Here is a 21768-nt window from a genome sequence, read left to right as displayed (position 1 = left end):
AACTTATGATGGCAGGAGTGTTATTGCAGTGCATTTGTTGCAGGATGTGGGAAGTCGGGCACTGCTGGTGTCTCTGACCACTACACCTGTGGGAACTGTGTCCAAATGCAGCTCCTCAAGGACCGAGTTAGGGAACTGGAGCAACAGCTGGATGACCTGCGGTCCATCCAGGATGATGATAGCTTAATGGACAGGACCTGCAATCAGGTCGTCACTCCAAGTCTACAGGAGGTGCAACGGGTAGAGACAGAAAGAATGGGTATGAAGTGAGTGCAGGAGACCCCGGTGGAAGTATCTATAGCGAACAGGTACACCCGGCAGGCAGCAGATAGGAGTGTTCAGTGAACTTGTGTAACTTCATCGGTGCTAGAAAGATGGCCACACTTGTGTACTGCCTCAGTAAGGGTGGCTATATAATTTTACCGGGTTGTATGCAAAACAAAGCATTTCATTGTATCTAGGTACATGAGACAACAAAGTATCATTGAATTGAACCATTGAAACGTTAGTGGCACTGTGACTTTGTTTGAGAATGAATTGAATTGCCGGTATAATAAACAAAAAGACATCCTGATTGTATTTTCTGTGTACATTATGAATAAAGTATACTTTTGGAAAGAAGTGTATATATGTGTATATATATTTCAGAATCACACTTTATTCACCAAGTATGTTTTGCAACATACGAGGAATTTCATTGGCCAGGTCAGTCATACAATTAAAAGCAACAGATCACTCAAAAAAACACATTTTAACATGAACATCCACCACGGTGACTCCTACACATTCCTCACTGTGATGGAAGGAGAAATAAAGTTCAAGTCCTTCCTTTTGTTCTTCCTCGGTCGTGGGCTTCGAGCCCCCGTTGACGAGATGACCTTGATTCCTGTAGCCGGCGGCATTCGGGCCATCCGTGTCGAGGCGTTCAGCTCCTGCATTGGGGGGGATGTCAGCTCCCCCGCGCCGGGTGATCGAACCTCACGTCGGGGCTGGTCGAACCTTCCACGACGTTGGAGCTCCTGACTCAGCCTCACCCGTGACTGCGAGCCCTTAATGGTAAGTCCGCAGGCCGCGGTGGGAGCGATCCCAGGTAAGGGATCTGCGCCTATGTTAAGTCCGCGCCCCGCGGTGGGGCTCACGACAGTCCGAGGAGGCCTCCAGCCTCATTGATTGAAGGCCGCAGAGCCCGGAGAATGTGATCCGAAAATTGATCACATCTCCGGGAAGGTAAGAACTTGAAAAAAAATTTCCCCATCCCCCTCCCTCCCCCCACATAAAACAAACTGAAGAACATTAAAACAAAAACTTTTAACAAACTAAAAAATAACAAAAAAATGAAAAAACGAACAGACTGCCGGCAGGGCGGCCAGCTCCCCGGCGCCCCTGGTGGTCTTGAAATGTAATACTTAAAGTCTCCTGGCTGTTTATGTGAATTTTGTTGGTTGCTGCTGATTTGATCTTGTCTAAGAACTTACAAGCTGTCAAGCCCTTTAGGATTTCCTCAGATTCCTCAAACGGTGCTAGATAAATGTAAAGCACGTTTTGACGTTAAATGAGTCTGATCCTTAAAATAATGAGAGACCAAAAAATCAGAGTAATGCCTTTAATATATAAGCAGTGAAACACATGACAAGGAGTGTGCCAGAGAAATTACATTGCATGTGTACAATTTAGATTCAACCCCATTTCCATAATAGCAAACTGCTCTGGTCCCCAAACCTCTTGTTTAGTTCCACGCAAAGCATTGTGAAGTAAACTGTCAGGTAATTCTGAATGAGGCCAATTAGGTGTGTTAGAATTGAATCTCCTCAGCCATCTCTGTACTGAAAACTGTCCTTGGATCTCAAATCCCTCATATTTATTCAAGAAAAGGGCTCGTGCATTGTCTTGTTGAATTGTGTTTCCAAGTACTAGTACAGCCCTTATAGGGAGGGGACCCCCCTATTACTTTGACACCATGATGTTGAATTAGTTGCTGTCTGTGTGGAGTTTGCATGGTCTCCCTGTGACGGTGTGGGTTTCCTCCCACAAACCAAAGAAGGGCGGGTTTATCGGTTAATTGACCTCTGTAAATTGCCCCTGGTGTGCAGGGAATGGATGAGAAAGTGGTATAACATAGAACTAGTGTGAATGGGTAATTGTTGGTCGGCGTGGACTTTAGTGGGACGAAGGGGCATGTTTCCTTGCTGAATTTTTCAATCCAGCACGGTGGCGCAGCGGCAGACTTGCTGCCTTGTAGCGCCAGCGATCCGGGTTCAATCCTGACTACAGATGCTGTCTGTACAGAGTTTGTACGTCCCCCCTGTGACCGCGTGGGTTTTCATCCATAGTCCAAAGACGTACAGTCTTGCAGGTTAATTGGTTTAGTAAAATTGTAACCGGTCGGTGTGGACTCGGTGGTAAGAAGGGCCTGTTTCCACGCTGTATCTCCAAACTAAACTATCTTGGTGGCTGAACATATTTCTAAGTGGTTAAGAAAGGACAGCAGATGCTGGAAAAATCGAAGGTAGACAAAAATGCTGGTGGACCTCGGCGGGTGAGGCAGCATCTATGGAGCGAAGAAATAGGCGATGTTTTGGGTCAAGACCTTTCTTCAGGTCTCAACCCGAAACGTCGCCTATTCCTTCCCTCCATAGATGCTGCCTCACCCGCTGAGTTTCTCCAGCAATTTTGTCATATTTCTAAGTGGGGTAACTCGGGGCTCATCTTGAAAATCTTGCTGTGGTTAGGTCGCAGGTGCTGAAGGTAACTCTGTCGTGGGGGGAGAGGGGGGCAAAGAAGAGAAGCAGGAGATTGGCAGCTGTTAGTTTCACTCTTCACATGCCCGCATCCCACTTGGGCAGGAGTGCAAAGAACAGGGCAGTCAGCTCAGTTGGTCATTTCCGAGTAAGTGTAGCCGAACTCCAGCGAGCTCTTCATGAAGTCTTGGTTGGCCACCACTGGGATAAAAGGTGGCATTGTGTCATCGGCACGGTGGCCATGTGGGATGGAAGGATCCCGCGGATAAATGGAGTTTCCTGGGTGGGAACGAAGCCACATCTCAAAGATCCTGCCCCATTGTTGACAGAGGTGAGAGAGAGAGAAAAAAGAACATAATCAATCCTTTGTATGATAAGTTTTAATCTACAATTAGAGAGGGAGAAGGGTAAATCGGAGGTGTCAGAATTACAGTTGAAATAAAGGACAATGGAGCCATGAGGGAGGAGTTGACTGGAAAGATACCCTAGCAAGGATGCAACAAAACAATGCAAATTTCTGGGAATAATACAGAAGGTGCAGGATCAGTTCATTCCAAAGAGGAACAAACATCCCAATGGGAGTCAGGGGCAACCGTGGCTGACAAGAGAAGTCGGGGACAGTATAAAAATAAAAGAGATGTACAAGATAGTAAAGATGAGCGGGAAGCCAGAGGATTGGGTAACGTTTAAAGAGCAACAGAAGATAACTAAAAAGGCAATACGTGGAGAAAAGATGAGGTACGAAGGTAAGCTAGCCAAGAATATAAAGGAGGATAGTAAACGCTTCTTTAGGTATGTGAAGAGGAAAAAAATAGTTAAGACCAAAGTTGGACCCTTGAAGACTGAAAAAGGTGAATTTATTATGGGAACAAGGAAATGGCAGATGAGTTGAACAGGTACTTTGGATCCGTCTTCACTAAGGAGGACACAAACAATCTTCCTGATGTACTAGTGGCCAGAGGATCTGGGGTGACGGAGGAACTGAAGGAAATCCACATTAGGCAGGAAATGGTGTTGGGTAGACTGATGGGACCAAAGGCTGATAAATCCCCAGGGCCTGATGGTCTGCATCCCAGGGTACTCACGGAAGTGGCTCTAGAAATCTTGGAAGCAATGGTGATCATTTTCCAATGTTCTATAGATTCTATAGATTCAGGATCAGTTCCCGTGGATTGGAGGGTAGCTAATGTTATCCCACTTTTTAAGAAAGGCGGGAGAGAGAAAACAGGGAATTATAGACCAGTTAGCCTGACATCGGTGGTGGGGAACATGCTGGAGTCAATTATAAAAGATGAAATAGCGGCACATTTGTATAGCAGTAACAGGATCGGTCTGAGTCAGCATGGATTTATGAAGGGGAAATCATGCTTGATTAATCTTCTGGACTTTTTTGAGGATGTAACTAGGAAAATGGACAAGGGAGAGCCAGTGGATGTAGTGTACCTGGGCTTTCAGAAAGCATTTGATAAGGTCCCACATAGGAAATTAGTGGGCAAAATTAGGGCACATGATATTGGGGGTAGAGTGTTGACATGGATAGAAAATTGGGTGGCAAACAGGAAACAAATAGGGATTAACGGGTCCCTTTCAGAATGCAGGCAGTGATTAGTGGGGCACCACAAGGCTCGGTGCTGGGACCACAGCTATTTACAATACATATTAATGATGTAGATGAAAGGATTACAAATAACATTAGCAAATTTGCAGATGACACAAAGCTGGGTGACAGTGTGAACTGTGAGGAGGATGCTATGAGAATGCAGGGTGACTTGGACAGGTTGTGTGAGTGAGCAGATGCATGGCAGATGCAGTTTAACGTGGATAAATGTGAGGTTATCCACTTTGGTAGCAAAAACAGGAAGGCAGATTATTATCTAAATAGTGTCAAGTTGGGAAAGGGGGAAGTACAACCTTGTTCATCAGTCGATCAGTCGATTAAAGTAAGCATGCAGGTACAGCAGGCAGTGAAGAAAGTGAATGGCATGTTGGCCTTCATAACAAGAGGAGATGAGTACAGGAGCAAAGTGGTCCTTCTGCAGTTGTACAGGGCCCTAGCGAGACCAAACCTGGAGTATTGTGTGCAGTATTTGTCTCGAAATTTGAGGAAGGACAGTTTTGCTATTGAGGAAGTGCAGCATAGGTTCACAAGGTTACTTCCCAGGATGGTGGGACTGTCATATGTTGAGAGAATGGAGCGGCTGTGCTTGTACACTCTGGAGTTTAGAAGGATGAGAGGGGTTCTTATTGAAACATATAAGATTATTAAGGGTTTGGACACACTAGAGGCAGGAAACATGTTCCTGATGTTGAGGGAACCCAGAACCAGGGGGCACAGTTTAAGAATAAGGGGTAAGCCATTTAGAACAGAGATGAAGAAACACAGAGAGTTGTGAGTATGTGGAATTCTCTGCCTCAGAGGGTGGTGGAGGCAGGTTCTCTGGATGCTTTCAACAGAGAGCTAAATAGGGCTCTTAAAGATAGTGGAGTCAGGGGATATGGGGAGAAGGCAGGATCGGGGTACTGATTGTGGATGATCAACCATCACATTGAATGGCGGTGCAGGCTCGAAGGGCCGAATGGCCTACTCCTGCTCCTATTATCTATATTACTAAAAGTCTAATCTTGACCGCTTTTGGCCCACTTTGCTGCGATTTCCGAGAGAACTCCGCCACCTACGGCCGTCGTTTTTGGCCACCTCACTCAGAGCCCCCCTCCACCTTCTTGGACTGGAGGATTTTTCCCATCGATGACAAATCAGAGAGATATTAATGTTTTTTTTTAAATTCACCATTCTCTCTGCTGCCCCTGCTGGAGGGAGGGGGAGGGACTATAAAACCAGGCAGTTGTGTCTCACTCAGTCTCTGCAAGATGGATGAAGCCAAAGGGTCACATCTCTCTGAGCTCTGAATAACACTGAACACATGTCTACTCAACTGTGAGTCCCCTTAATGTGGTTTGAAAATGAAAATATGGTTAGTTTGAAGCAAAAAGGCACTGCCCACAAATGGTTGTTTGTGTGCTTTGGCTTGAAGTTAAAAGGCACTACTTACTGCAAATTGTGGCTTGTGTGCTTTGGCTTGAAGTTACAAAGCACTACTTACTGCAAATGGTGGCTTGGGTGCTTTGGCTTGAAGTTGAAAGGCACTGCAAATGGTGGCTTGGGTGCTTTGGCTTGAAGCTGAAAGGCACTACTTACTGCAAATGGTTGCTTGGGTGCTTTGGCTTGAAGTTGAAAAGCACTACTTACTGCACATGGTGGCTTGGGTGCTTTGGCTTGAAGTTAAAAGGCACTACTGCAAATGCACTTACTTCCTGTTTGCACTGTATATTGATTTTAGATAAAAAGCTACCACTTACAGCTGTGATTTTTCGCCATCTTACTCAGTCCCCCTCTGCTCAGCATGTGCAGAGAATTCTTCCCATCAATGAAAAATAAAAGTGTTATTAGTGTTTAAAAAATGTTGAGAATCTCTCTCCTGTCAATCACGCCATGAAGGCCACACCTTTTCTGGTCGGAGGGGGAGGGGTTTCAAAACTCGGAGGTGTGGGTGTGGCTCAGTCTCTGCATGATGGGGGAGGGAGAGGTCACGACTCTGTCTAAGCTGTGAATCAACTGAATACACTGAATGTCTACTGAACTGAATTTGGTGTTTTGTGTGGTTTTATGGTGATTTTATTGTGGTTTCACCTTGCATGAAATGATATGAAGCTGCATTTAAATTTGGTGGCCTTGCACCCTGCTTGAAATGGAATGAAACTGCATTTGAATTTGGTGGCCTTGCATCATCCTTGAAGTGGAATGAAACCGCACTGAATTTGGTGGCCTTGCACCTTGCTTGAAGTGGTATGATACTGCACTTGAATTTGATGGCCTTGCATCCAGCTTGAAGTGGTTGGAAACTGCACTTGAATTCGGTGGCCTTGCACCCTGCTAAAAGTGGTATGAAACTGCACTTGAATTTGGTGGCCTTGCACCCTGCTGAATGGTTGGATTTGAATTTGGTGGCCTTGCACCCTGCTTGAAATGGAATTTCAAGGAATAGCCATGAGTCAACTGCCAGTCCACCAGCTGTGAGTGAGCTGCCAGCAGATCAGGCTTGAGGGACTGAGCTGCCACCCCAAGAACCCATACCAGCGCTCCAGAAAGCCCCCCCCCACTGGCCACCAATATTGGAATTGGTGGAGAGGCGGAATATTGCGTCGGGGGACCAGCCCTCCCGTGTGAACATGGGACCCAACGGGTCCCACTTTGTCTAGTCTATTGTCTATAATCTGATTTCCTATTGTCTATGATCTGAAGTCTAGGCTTCCCTTCCCTGGCTCCGAGGCTTCCCATCACAACCCACAATGGAGCACCAGTGACTCCTTCAAGTTGCAGGAGGAGGGCATCGTTCAACCCCTCAGGCCGAATAATGTCTAATGTGTATAAAATCATGAGAGAAAAAGATCAGGTGGATGCACAGAGTCTCTTGCCCAGAGTAGGGGAATCGAGAACCAAAAAGCATAGGTTTAAGGTGAAGGCAGAAAGATTTGAAAGGAATCTGCGGGGTAACCTTTTGTATAGAACGAGCTGCCAGAGGAGGTAGTTGACGCAGGGACTATTGCAAGGTTTAAGAAACAATTAGACAGGTACATGGATTGGACAAGTATAGAGGGATATGGGACAAATGCAGGCAGATGGGACTAGTGTAGCTGGGGCATGTTGGCCAGTGTGGGCAAGTTGGGCCGAAGGGCCTGTTTCAACGCTGGGTGACTATATGTCTACTGCCCGGCATTGGCTCCTGTTTTCTCTCCCTGATCCAAACCCCTCCAGATCTCTCGCTCCTTCTCCGTCTCTGAGAACTCCCTATTTCCATATCCCAGATTCCAATTGTCCCATTGGCAACTGCAGCCCCACCAGCTCCTGTGTAGTGTCTCTGCTCCTGCCCACTTACCTTGCAGCTTCTGCAAGATATTCCTTAATGTCTGTTGACCACTTGCCCCAAACAACCCTGCTCATTGTCAGAACTTGCACGATAACTTTTCATTATCCCTTGGGGCGATTATTTCCACTAGTGGGAGTGTCTAGGACCAGAGATCTTAGCCTCAGAATTAAAGGACGTTCCTTTAGGTAGGAGATGAGGAGGAATTTCTTTAGTGAATATGTGGAATTCATTGCCACAGACGGCTGTGGAGTATTTTTAAGGCAGAGATAGATAGATTCTTGATTAGTGCGGGTGCCAGGGTTACGGGGAGAAAGCAGGAGAACGGGGTTAAGAGGGAAAGATAGATCATCCATGATTGAATGACGGAGTAGACTTGATGGGCCAAATGGCCTAATTCTGCTTCCATCACTTATGAACATGTACTTAATATAATGTTAAAGACACCAAGTAAATGTAAAGTCTTACTTGTCGATGTAGGCGTGATGAGATAGGAAGAGAGGGTCGTTGGCCGAATAAGCTGCATTTGACATTGTCCCACCGCAGAAATAATGAACCATATTGTGCATGCTGGGGTAGAGGGTCTGGGGGTCACTAGGCAGCAGGAACCCTGGGAGCAGAGGATAAGGCCATCAGTTTAGCAACAGAAAAGTCATTCAGCCCTGAAGCTGAAACACAGCATAAGGCACACATGTACCACCTTTAACCTCATCTACTACATCCCAGTGTTCCCAATGTGGCCTCCTTTACATCGGCGACACCAAGCATACTCCAGTCGGTCAGCCAAGGTCTGCTGGGATCATTTGAACCATTTGAACTCCTCTTCCCATTCTGATCTTTCTGCAGGCGAATTCAATTCAATTCAATTCAATTTATTTGTCATTTGGACCCCTTGAGGTCCAAACGAAATGACCGTTTCTGCAGCCATACATTACAAACAAATAGACCCAAGACACAACATAATTTACATAAACATACATCACATCGCTGTGATGGAAGGCCAAAAAAACTTATCTCTCCACTGCACCTTCCCCCCCCCCCCCCCCCCCCCCCCCCATGTCAGAGAGTCAAAGTCAAAGCCCCCGGCTGGCGATGGCGATTGTCCCCACGGCCATTAAAGCCACGCCGGGTGATGCAAGGTCGCACACCGGGTTCTTGATGTTAGAGCCCCCGGCGTGCGCTCGCAGAGTCCCGCGGCCATTCCAAGCCGCGCGGGGCGGTGCTGTAAGGCCCCGCTCCAGGAGCTCTTCGACCCCGCAACTCGGGCGGGAGAAGTCGCCGTTGCGGGAGCCCTGAAAAGCGGTCTCCCTCCAGGGACCCGCGGGCTCCCGGTGCCGCCATCCGCCAGACCCGCAGTTGCAGCCTCCGAATCTCCGGAGGTCGGGCCGCAGCAGCAGCAGCGCTCCACCACCGCTCCACCCGCTCTGGACTCGGCCAGCTCCGCGATGGTGAGGTGAGTCGTCGGCACCAGAGCCCCCGGTCTTCTCCTGTTGGAGGCCGCTCCTCGTTGCAGCCCCAACGGCAACGGAGATCCGACAAAGAAAAGGTTGGGTCTCCCGTGCAGGGAGAGATTTAAAAGTTACCCCCTCCCTCCCACACACACACCCCAACAAAAAATAACAAAAACTACATAAAAACATAGACAAAAAATAATAAAAACGCAGACGGGCTGCAGAGGCCGCTGCTGACGAGAGTCGCGCCGCCTACCGTACACCCTTCATCACTTTCCCTTTTCCATGGGATCTTGCTGTGCGCGTGGCTACTCACCTTCCAACGTGTTGCGGAAGGATCCCAGGGCGCTCTCGTTGTAGGGGTGCGTGTCATAGATGGGCAGCAGAAGGCTCGAGCGCACGTCCTGTAGGCTGGGCAAATCGCCGCTCACGGACGGCGTGCGGCGGATGAGACGCTTGGGACCCGGCGGGCAAACCAGCTCAAAGTCCAGCTCGTGGGTGCTCTCTTCCAAACAGAATGTCTACAAGAGGGAGGGAGGGAGGGAGAGGCAGTGAGTGGAGGTGCAGAGAACCGAGGAGAAAGTGTAGGTGGAATTATTCAGAGGCAACAAAGGCCTGGAGAGAATGAATGTGGAAAAGATGTTTCCACTAGTGGGAGAGTTCATAAGCTCATATTGATAGGAGCAGAATTAGGCCATTCGGTCCATCAAGTCTACTACTCCATTGTCAGAGTGAGGCCCAAAGCAAATCAGAGGAACAGCATCCCATATTTTGCTTGGGCAGCTTACACCCCAGTGGTATGAACATTGACTTCTCTAACTTCATGTAACCCTTGCTTTCTCTCTCTCTCCATCCCTCCCCATCATAATTCCCTGACTCGTTTCACCGTTCTCCTGATTACATTTTACTGACTGTACGCCTCGTTGTCACCTTCCCATCAGCTAACAGTGAACCATTCTTCATTTTCCCTTTGATCTCTCGTTTTCACACCTTACCCTTCCATATCTCTATGTCTCCCTCTCCCAGTATGAAGAAGGGTCTCGTCGTGAAACATCCCCCGTTCCTTCTCTCTGGGATGCTGCCTGTCACGCTAAGTTACCCCTTTGCGTCTGTCTGGGGAGTCAGAGAGTGGCTCTGGGATTAGGAGAGATGGTCAGATATTAATTGAGTGGATGACTGGTAATGAAATACTGGCAGTAAGCTGCAGGGTGTGGCAGTGAGGGGTGGATATTAACATAAGTAATATGGGAGCTGCAGAAAAAATTCTCGGGTACAAAATTAATTACCACTTGGAGCGGCAGGGACTAATCAGAGAGAGCCAGCTTGCCAATGTCAAGGGCAGGTCTTGTCTGACCAATATGATTGAATTCTTTGAAGTGTATCGATAAGGGCGGTGCAGTAGATGTGATTTACCTGAACTTCAGAGCGGTTTCGGCAAGTTCCTACATGGGAAACTGGTCCAAGCAATTGTGGTCCATGGAATAGAATAGAATAGAATCTTTATTTGCCACGCAACCAGGGTTGGTGGCATTTGGGTTCGGTACATGATGGTACCGAGATGAGGAAAACCTTTTTCACACAGAGAGTGGTGAATCTCTGGAATTCTCTGCCGCAGAAGGTAGTTGAGGCCAGTTAATTGGCTATATTTAAGAGGGAGTTAGATGTGGCCCTTGTGGCTAAAGGGATCAGGGGGTATGGAGAGAAGGCAGGAACAGGATACTGAGTTGGATGATCAGCCATGATCATATTGAATGGCGGTGACCTCCGTGGTGATGTCACCGCCGCCGAAAGCCGGAACGCCGTCTCCGCTCCGAGACGGCCCGCCACAGCATCAGCTCCGGGCAGCTGCCCCAGCTCCAGGGCGCCGCCCCAGCTCGGTGTCCCGATGGGGAGAGGGGGATGATCAATGGGGAAAATGGGATTATCAATGGGGAGAATTATTAATTGAGAGAGGGCACTGCCAATGGAGCGAGAGGGATTGTCAGTGGGAGACGGGGGAATTTAATTGAGGGAAAGCACTATCAATGGGAAGTGATGATCAACAGGAATAAGTTGTCCTATAACTTTAAGCCCCTGTCTCACTTAGGAGACCTAAACAGCAACCTCCAGTGACCTTGCCCGCCACCCAAGGTTTCCATTAGGTCACCGGAGGTTTTGGTCACTCTCCCTAATGGTTGAAAGTGGTTTCCGCGTGGTTGAGGCTTCATCTAGGTTGCTGCTATTTTTTTCATCATGATTAAAACTGGCCTCGACTAAAAATAGGTTGCCGTTTTAAAAATCGATCATTTTTAGTCACAGGTCTAGTCCGAAGTCGGTTTTCGTCATAGTCGAGGAAGGTTTTCAACATGTGCGTGGGAGGTGGTAGGAGGTTGCAGGTCACCTCGACCTTGATTTTTTTTTGGGTTGCGGGCAAGGTCACTAGAGGTTGCTGTTTCGGGCTCCTAAGTGGGACAGAGGCTTTAGGCTGTGCATGCCATACACAAGAGGAACAAGATGATCAGCGGGCTAGAGTATTATCAATGGAGATGGGATCAATGGGGAATATCAATGGAGAGGGGCCTTTATCAAAGGGGAAGTATTAAATTGCGGGAAGGCACTGTCAACTGGAAGGATCAATGGGGAGGGGGTTATTAATGGGGAATGGGATAAATTAGGCCGGTGACAGTGGCACAGGGTAGAGCTACTGCTTTACAGCACCGGAGACCCGGGTTCGATTCCGACTACGGGTGCTGTCTGTATGGAGTTTGTACGTTCTCCCTGTGACCTGCATGGGTTTTCTCCGAGATCTTCGAATTCTTCCCACACTCCAAAGAAGTACGGGTATGTAGGTTAATTGGATGTATGTTTGTATGTGTAAATTGTCCCTAGTGTGTGTAGGATAGTGTTAATGTGCGGGGATCGCTGGTAGGAGCGGACTCGGTGGGCCGGAGGGCCTGTTTCAGCTCTGCATCCCTAAACTAAACTACAGTTATAACTAATTGGGAAATGGGGATTATCAATAATAATAATAATATAATATAACTTTAATTGTCATTCAGGTATACACATAGACACAGTGCACATTGAACGAAATTTCGTTGCATTGACTCTTCAAAGTAGCAGCAGAATATAACATTTATATCAGGCGATCAGTAAAGGTGCTTAGTGTGTCCATAAAAAGTGCTTCATGTGCATAGTTCTGTAAAATAGATCGCTATCGCTATCGCTATCGCTATCGAGAGTCAATGCTGCCGCAGCCAACCAGGGCGCCGCCATCTTGGGGAGAGGGGGAATTGTCAATTGAGGGAAGGCACTGTCAATAGACAATAGGTGCAGGAGTAGGCCATTCGGCCCTTCGAGCCAGCACCGCCATTCAATGTGATCATGGCTGATCATCCCCAATTAGTACCCCGTTCCTGCCTACTCCCCATATCCCCTGACTCCGCTATCTTTAAGAGCCCTATCTAGCTCTCTCTTGAAAGTATCCAGAGAACCAGCCCCCACCGCCCTCTGAGGCAGAGACTCACCACTCTCTGTGAGAAAACGTGTTTCCTCATCTCCATTCTAAATGGCTTACTCCTTATTCTTAAACTGTGGCCCCTGGTTCTGGACTCCCCCAACAATGGGAATGGGGTGTCAATGGAAAGGGATGATGAATGGGGAGAGAAGGCACTATTAATTGTGGGAAGGCACTATGTATGGGGAGAAGGGGATTATTAATGGGGATTGTCAGTGGGAGAGGGTGAATTATTGATCGGGAGAAGGTACTGTCAATGTGAAGGGTGATCAATGGGGAGATGGGGATTATCAGTGGGATGCATCATCATCATCGTTGAAAACATCAACGGGCCTTTTACAATGCCGTGTACGACAGTGATCACAACTTCTACTGAAGTGTGGATGGCCGTTGGCTCACTAGAAGCTCATCTGGCCGCTTCGACAGGGACAATCTAGAGACAGCCATCAAGGCTGTGCTACCTGCCGATCACCAACCCCTCACACTCACCCCCTACGACGTGTACGTGGCACTGAGTAGGACTAATGCACGTAAGGCTGCTGGCCCTGACGGCATCCCCGGGCGCGTGCTCAGGGCCTGTGCTGCGCAGCTGACAGACGTCTGGACTGACATCTTCAACCTGTCACTTGCCCAAGCAGTTGTCCCCACTTGCCTTAAAGCCACCTCCATCGTGCCAGTGCCAAAACACTCCACTGCGGCAAGCCTCAACGACTTCCGCCCAGTTGCACTTACCCCCATCATCACCAAGTGCTTCGAGAGGCTGGTCCTGGCACACCTCAAAAGCTGCCTACCCCCCACACTGGATCCCTATCAGTTTGCCTACCGCAAGAACAGGAGTACGGACGATGCCATCTCAACGGCACTTCACTCCGCCCTCTCCCACCTCGACAACAGAGACACTTACGTAAGAATGCTGTTCATCGATTACAGCTCAGCATTCAACACCATTATTCCATCAAAACTGATCACCAAACTCGGTAACCTGGGCATCGACCCCTCCCTCTGCAACTGGATACTGGACTTTCTAACCAACAGACCCCAGTCTGTGAGGTTAGACAAGCACACCTCTTCAACCCTCACCCTGAACACCGGCGTTCCTCAGGGCTGTGTGCTGAGCCCCCTCCTCTACTCCCTCTTCACCTATGACTGCACACCTGTACATGGTACTAACACCATCATCAAGTATGCAGATGATACAACGGTGATTGGCCTCATCAGCAACAACGATGAGCTGGCCTACAGGGAGGAGGTCCAGCACTTAGCAGCATGGTGCGCTGACAACAACCTGGCCCTTAACTCCAAGAAGACCAAGGAGCTCATTGTAGACTTCAGGAAGTCCAGAGGCGGCACGCACATCCCCATCCACATTAACGGGACGGAGGTGGAACGTGTTTCTAGCTTCAGGTTCCTGGGAGTCAACATCTCTGATGACCTCTCTTGGACCCACAATACATCTACTCTGATCAAGAAGGCTCATCAGCGTCTCTTCTTCCTGAGGAGACTGAAGAAGGTCCATCTGTCTCCTCAGATCCTGGTGAACTTCTACCGCTGCACCATCAAGAGCATCCTTACCAACTGCATCACAGTATGGTATGGCAACTGCTCTGTCTCCGACCGGAAGGCATTGCAGAGGGTGGTGAAAATTGCCCAACGCATCACCGGTTCCACGCTCCCCTCCATTGAGTCTGTCCAAAGAAAGCGTTGTCTGCGGAGGGCGCTCAGCATCGCCAAGGACTGCTCTCACCCCAACCATGGACTGTTTACCCTCCTACCATCCGGGAGGCGCTACAGGTCTCTCCGTTGCCGAACCAGCAGGTCGAGGAACAGCTTCTTTCCGGCGGCTGTCACTCTACTCAACAACGTATTATTTTTTTTAATTCAAATCGTTTGCTATGGCTATGTCGCTCTTCAAGGGAGATGCTAAATGCATTTTGTTGTCTCTGTACTGTACACTGACAATGACAATTAAATTGAATCTGAATCTGAATCTGAATCTGCCCTTTGACAGGTCTTGTTTTTGGTCCTGCTGGGGGTCCACAACCCCCTCCTCACCTGGCAACCCAGGTGTGGGAGATGGTTTAGTCACCGACTATCCGACCATGGAGCAAGGAATGACTACATGGTACCTGTGGCCGGGGGAACTCCCCCCCGACCCGACTTCAATATTCTTCTCACAATTAAAATTGTTAATGGAGGGAAGGCAGTGATATTAGGGAGAGGAGGAATTATTAATTGAGAGAAGGTAATATCAATGTGAAGGGTGATCAAAGGGAAGAGGGGGATTATCAGTGGGAGGTGGGGAATCGTTAATTGGGGGAAATACATTATCAATGGGGAATTGTCCATCATGGTCTGGTTTGGCTCAGCCACCAAGCACGACACCTGGAGGCTGCAGCGAATCGTCCGATCAGCTGAGAAGGTTGTTGGCTGCAACCTTCCCTCCATTGATGAACTGTACACTGCAAGGGCCAGGAAGCGAGCGGGCAAGATCATCTCTGACCCCTCTCACTCTGGCCACAAACTCTTTGAATCACTTCCCTCTGGAAGGCGACTCTGGACTGTCAAAGCTGCCATGGCCTGACATAAAAACAGCTTTTATCCACGAGTAGTTGCTCTACTCAACAGCCACAAATCTGTAGCCTCCCTTTGATCTGGTATTTTGTTGGTTCACATACTTGATCAATGGTGTTTTATCATTAATATTTTATTATTATTAATGTTTAGTGTTTTCTGAGTCATTCGTAACTGTCACTGTGTGTCATGTTGTTACTAGTGGGCGGAGCACCAAGGCAAATTCCTTGTATGTGAATACTTGGCCAATAAAATTACTTAAACTTAAACTTAAATGTATTAATTGAGGGAAGGCACTGTCAATGGGAAGGGTGATCAAGGGGAGATTAGTAATTGAGTTAAAGGCACTGTCTATGGAGTGTGATTCTCACCGGCCATTGCTGGAAGCGCGACGCCTGGTTGAGGAGGCCGCTGGCGTTGCTGGAGCCGAAGATGGTGTCAATGCAGACGTCGCAGGCGGGCTGCCCGGCCCAGCTCCAGTAGGGCACGAAGAAGTCGGGGTCGCCGGTCAGGTTTCGCATCTCCCGCTCGAAGAAGAGGAGGTAGGCGCGGTGCCAGCAGGGGAAGGCGGGCCCACGGTGGGCGAAGGAGCCGGGCTGCCCGTCGCCGCGGTGCTTGACGCACACGTAGTGGGCCCAGGCGAACACGTCGTAGAGGCTGGCGCGGCGGAGGCGCAGCGGGGAGCCGGGCCTGGGGCTGGCGCTGCCGTAGATCAGGTACCGCGGGCTGTCGGTGCGCTTGGCCTGCAGCAGGCGGTCGAGGAAGCGGTCCCGCTGGGCCTCGGGCATGTCCCACAGGTTGAGCCGCTTCACCAGGTGCGGCCGCCGGCAACCGGGCCCGGCCCAGCCCGCCGCGCACTCCCCGCAGTCACTGCCATGGTAACGCGGCCTACACTCGCACACCTCCTCGTAGAAGTAGCCCGGCCAGCCCAGGCGAAAGTCGGCACCGCCGCCCCAGCTCCCTGCGGCTGCCCGCCGCTCTCCCGCCCGCTCCAGCCGCCGGCACCAGCCCCGGCCCGACACGTTGCCGCAGGCCGAGCCGTCGGCCCACCACGCCGGGCAGCAGCGGCGGCTCCACAGCTGCTCGGGGCCCGAGCACAGGCTGGGGATCTGCCCGCTTGCCAGGGCCAACAACGCGGCAGCCGTCAACAGCCCGGCCCGGGGCCACGACCACGACCACATGTCGCCGCAGGTGGCAGCTTCCCCGGGGGGTCGGTGCCGCTAGCACTTGTCTCCGGCTCCGGCTCCCTCAGGCTGGCCCTGCCTCTGCAAAGAAAGGGCAGGTTAGTAGTTAAATGGGGCAAAGGAGAGAGGGAGGTCACAAAATCTATACTGTAAACCCTCGTTGTAACATTATATAAATGGTGTCCGTTATTGCCAATTGTCCGTTATAACAGAGTAAGGATTATCAATGTGTTTAGTTTAGAGATACAGCACGGGTACAGGCCCTAGTCATGGCCGTCCGAAGGGGGGGGGGGGGGGGGGGGGGGGGGTGCGTTGGGTGCGACCACACACCCCTTTTTTCCCCCCTAACAAAAAATCACAAAAAATCGTTCAAAAAATAAACAACGTTTCCACTTTGGATACGGTCAGTTCTCTGTTCTCCTGTCGCCAGGCAAGAGTGGTTGAATCTGAACCCAACGCTGTAACCCCAACACCAGACGCCGCTGTGGCAGAGCCCGCTCCCCTCGCCTCCCCCGCCGAGCCATCTGCCCCCACACACCACCCCTGCCCTCCGCTCGCCACCCCCCGGGCCCACGCCACCCCCGCTGGGGCCCAAGCCCTCTGGGCCCATCCCCCCCACCACCCCCACGCCACCCCCCGCTGACCTCCGCTGGGCCCATGGGCCCACCCCCCGCACTGGGCCCACGCCATCCCCGCTGGGCCCATGCCACCCCCGCCGGGCCCCACGCCACCCCTGCTGGCCCCACGCCACCCCCACTGGGCCTACGTCACCCCCACTGGGCCCACGCCACCCCCGCTGGGCCCACGCCACCCCAGCTGACCTCCGTTGGGCCCACGCCACCCTCGCTGACCCCCGCTGGGCCCGCACCGCCTTCATCTTTCCCCCCCCGCAAGAAAGAGGGGGGAATGTGAGAGAGAGATGGGGGAGGGGGATTATCTTTAGTGAGTATGCAAAATTAAGGTAGGTTTTAGAGCTATTATGTTTTCTCCTCCATATGAATTATATTAAACAATAATAAGTAATATCAAACAATTGGAACTGCTTTTCCTTGATAATAATACTGAAAAATATGAATTCCATAGTTTGTGACATAAATACACATTTTAATGGGATCATTATATACAGATGTAACATTTCAATTTCGAGATCGGGGGGGGGGGGGGGTGCCCCTTCCCCCTTCAGTTTGGAAGGACATGCACGAAATCACCAGCCGAAAAGGAAAGCCCCCCCGCTCTTTGGACAATCATCAGCTGATGAACGACCTGAATGAGTTTTACTGCAGGTTTGAAAATCAGAAACGTAACCCTGGTACCCCCTCCCCAACGAACACAGCCAGACCCCAGTCTGCAAAGAATGGACCCTGCACCTTCTCCTTCCCATTCACCACTTCACACCTAAAGGCAAAAGTCCAGTATGAAAAGAGTGGACCCTTTCCCACCCTAACCAACACTTCACACCCACTCACAGCCTGACCTCAGTCTGCAAGGACTGGGCCCTTCTACACCCACCCCACTCCAATCACGACTTCACACCCAATTCTCATTTTTAACCAGTCCCTGCAAAGATGTACTGCTCCTGCCTGCTTCAAAGTCTCCACTATTGTCCCTGTACCCCAAAAAAGTAAGGATTACTGGTCTTAATGACTACAGGCTTGTGCTGGCCTAGCTGAAAAATATCACAATCCCTCTGCTGGACCCTCTGCATTTTGCATAGTGGGCCAATAGATCTGTGGATGATGCAGTCAATCTGGGCCTACACTTCATCCTCCAGCACCTAGACCGCCAGGGGACCTATGCGAGGATTTTGTTTGTTGATTTTAGCTCTGCATTCAACACCATTGTGCCAGAGCTATTACGCTCCAAACTTTCTGAGTTGACTGTGCCTGAACCCCTCTGTCGGTGGATCACCAGCTTCCTGACAGACAGGAAGCAGCATGTGAGGCGGGAAAGCATATCTCGGACCCGCAAACGCTCAGCATAGGAGCACCGCACGATGCGTACTCTCCCCTCTCCTCTACTCTCGCCACACCAATGACTGCACCTCCACAGACACCTCTGTCAAGCTTCTCAAGTTTGCGGATGACACAACCCTGATTGGACTGATCCAGGATGGGGATCTCTGTACTCTTTTCAATTTGACATCTTTCCTATAACATGGTGCCCAGAACTGAACACAATATTCTAAATGCGGTCTCACCAACATCTTATACAACTGCAACATGACCTCCCAACTTCTATACAATACTCTGACTGATGAAGGCCAAAGTGCCAAAATACGTTTTGACCACCTGATATACCTGCGACACGACCTTCAAGGAACCATGCAACCATCAACCATTCCTCTGCCCACCTGGCTAATTGATCCAGATCCTGCTGCAATCTTTCACAACCATCTTCACTATCTGCAAAACCACTCACATCTGTATCATCAGCAAACTTGCTAATCTTGCCCTGTTCTGTGACGTTTCACAGAGTGCTGGAGTAACTCAGCGGGTCAGGCTGAGTATGGAGGTTGGGAGGTCATGTTGCAGTTGCATAAGAAGTTGGTGAGGCCGCATTCAGAGTATTGTGTTCAGTTCTGGGCACCATGTTATAGGAAAGATGTCATCAAACTGGAAAGGGTACAGTGAAGATTTACAAGGATGTTGCCAGGACTAGAGGGCCAGAGCTATAGGGAGAGGTTGAGTAGGCTGGGACTCTATTTCATGGAGCACAGGAGGATGAGGGATGATCTAATAGACGTGTATAAAATCATGATTTGAATAGATATGGTTGAGTCTTTTGCCCAGAGTAAGTGAATCGAGGAGCAGAGGACATAAGTTTAAGGTGAAGGGTAAAAGATTTAATAGGAATCTGTGGGGTATGTTTGTCACACAAAGGGTGGTAGGTGTATGGAACAAGCTGCCAGAGGAGGTAGTTGAGGCGGGGACTATTGCAACGTTTAAGAAACAGTTAGACAGGTACATGGATAGGACAGGTTCGGAGGGATATGGACCAAACGTGGGCAGGTGGGACTAGTGCAGATGGAGGGAGGAAGTAAAACAACTAGTGGACTGGTGCGGCAAAAATAATCTAGAATTAAATGTCGACAAAACGAAGGAGATGGTTGTCGACTTCAGGAGGGCGCAGCCAAAGCATACACCCCTCAACGTCAGTGGCACTGCAGTGGAGAGAGTGGAGAGCATAAAGTTCCTCGGTGTGCAAATTACGGACAGCCTCACCTGGTCCAGGAACACCACTGGGACCGTCAAACGGGCCCATCAGCGACTGCACTTCCTGAGGAAACTAAAACAGGCCTCACTCCCCACCAACATCCTCAGGACTTTCTACAGGGGCACGGTGGAGTCTGTACTCACGTACTGCATCAATACGTGGTACTCCACCTGCAACTGCTCGGACAGGAAGGCTCTGCAGAGGGTAGTGAGGGGAGCAGAGAGGATCATTGGCGTCTCCCTACCCTCGGTACAAGAACTGTTCCAGAGCCGCTGTCTGAAAAAAGCTCAGAGAATTGCTAAGGACAAACTGCACCCCCTCCACATACAACTGGATCTCCTGCCATCAGGCAAGAGATATCGAAGCATCAAAGCCCAGACTACAAGACTGCTAAACAGCTTCCTACCACAGGCTGTGAGGCTGCTAAACAGTCACTCTGTACTCACAGTCGCTTGATTCTGCGGCTGGCACGGACACTTTAATAACTGGCACTGGCCACTCAAATCAGCGGCCCCGGACATTTTTATGATTGGTTTATTGTATTTTAACATTGTGTTTTACCTGCTTTTAACTATTTATTTATACTGTTCCATCAGGGACTGGATTGTTTTTTAGTGTTATTATGTGTGAAATGTTTTAAATTTCATGTGCGATGCTCCGCTATTCACTGGGAAACGTCTTTTCATTTTGCACTGTACAACTGTTGCTTGCAAGATGACAATAAATGTTGATTGATTGATTGATTGACATGCTGGGCCGAAGGGCCTGTTTCCACACTGTATCATTCTATGACTCTATCTTTCCCTCTCAAACCCATTCTCCTGCCTTCTCCCCATTACCTCTGACACCCGTATCAATCAAGAATCTATCAATCTCCTCCTGAAAAATGTCCATTGACTTGACCTCCACAGCTGTCTGTGGCAATGAATTCCACAGTTCACCACCCTCTGACTTAAGAAATTCCTGCTCATCTCCTTCCTAAAGGAATGTCCTTTAATTCTGAGGCTGTGGCCACTGGTCCTAGACTCTCCGACTAGTGGAAACATCCTCTCCAGATCCACTCCATCCAGGTTATTACCAGGCTGGGACAGATTGCAACAGCTTCACACTGTGTCCCAAAGCTTGTGTCCTGTCCTGCATCACCCAAGGCAGCAGAGACGTTATAGGAGAGGGCAAGCACCGTAACAAAGTAGCTCACGATGGTTTGGGTAACATTCAGGAATGTCTATGCATGTCACATCATGAATATTACTGAAGAACGGTCTTGACCCGAACTATAATCTATACTTTTTCTCCAGAGATGCTGCCTGACCTGCTGAGTTACTCCAGCACTCTGTGACATGTCACCTATCCATGTTCTCCACAGATGCTGCCTGACCTACTGAGTTACTCCTGCACTCTGTGAAACATCGCCTATTCATATTCTCCACAGATGCTGCCTGACCCACTGAGTTACTCCAGCACTCTGTGACATGTGACATGACTTGAGTATAGAATTTGGGATGTAATGTTAAAATTGTACCAAGGCATTGGTGTACAATTTTGGTCGCCTAATTATAGGAAGGATGTCAACAAAATAGAGAGAGTACAGAGGAGATTTACTAGAATGTTGCCTGGGTTTCAGCAACTAAGTTACAGAGAAAGGTTGAACAAGTTAGGGCTTTATTCTTTGGAGCGCAGAAGGTTAAGGGGGGACTTGATAGAGGTTTTTTAAATTATGAGAGGATAGACAGAGTTGATGTGGACAATCTTTTTGCCTTTGAGAATAGAGAAGATTCAAACAAGGGGACATGACATGAGAATTAAGGGACTGAAGTTTAGGGGTAACATGAGGGGGATCTTCTTTACTCAGAGAGTGGTAGCTGTGTGGAATGAGCTTCCAGTGAAGGTGGTGGAGGGCAGTTTCGTTTTTTATCATTTAAAAATAAATTGGATAGTTATATGGATGGGAAGGGAATGGAGGGTTATGGTCTGAGCGCAGGTATATGGGACTAGGGGAGATTATGTGTTCGGCACGGACTAGAAGGGTCGAGATGGCCTGTTTCCGTGCTGTAATTGTTATATGGTTATATGTCACCTATCCATGTTCTCCACAGATGCTGCCTGACCCACTGAGTTACTCCAGCACTCTGTGAAACATCGCCTATTCATATTCTCCGCAGATGTTACTCCAGCACTTTGTGTCTATTTTCC

The 21768-nt window shown here is 49.3% G+C and overlaps 1 protein-coding gene across 1 annotated transcript; it reads right to left on the bottom strand.

Annotated features, from left to right (window-relative positions):
- Positions 1–1589: 1589 nt before the first annotated feature.
- Positions 1590–16441, bottom strand: LOC129713729 (tyrosinase-like). Its single transcript, XM_055662985.1, has 4 exons — positions 15550–16441; positions 9428–9632; positions 8129–8270; positions 1590–3049 (listed from the first exon to the last, which is right to left on the bottom strand). The coding sequence occupies exons 1-4, from the start codon at positions 16357–16359 to the stop codon at positions 2869–2871; spliced, it is 1338 nt and encodes a 445-aa protein (XP_055518960.1). The 5' UTR covers positions 16360–16441; the 3' UTR covers positions 1590–2868.
- Positions 16442–21768: the final 5327 nt, after the last annotated feature.

Source organism: Leucoraja erinacea, chromosome 37, assembly GCF_028641065.1.
Source record: "Leucoraja erinacea ecotype New England chromosome 37, Leri_hhj_1, whole genome shotgun sequence".
Lineage (NCBI taxonomy): Eukaryota > Metazoa > Chordata > Chondrichthyes > Rajiformes > Rajidae > Leucoraja > Leucoraja erinaceus.
The sequence above is the reverse complement of the archived record's forward strand: the minus strand, read 5'-3'. Positions and strand labels throughout refer to the sequence as shown.

Excerpts from the sequence above, each read along its gene's own strand:
- LOC129713729 (XM_055662985.1), bottom strand. The coding sequence starts at position 16,359 with ATGTGGTCGTGGTCGTGGCCCCGGGCCGGGCTGTTGACGGCTGCCGCG. Across the intron at positions 9,633-15,549 it reads CGCGCTTCCAGCAATGGCCG|ACATTCTGTTTGGAAGAGAG; the intron begins GTGAGAATCACA and ends TCCCTCTTGTAG. Across the intron at positions 3,050-8,128 it reads CATCACGCCTACATCGACAA|GATCTTTGAGATGTGGCTTC; the intron begins GTAAGACTTTAC and ends ACAATGGGGCAG.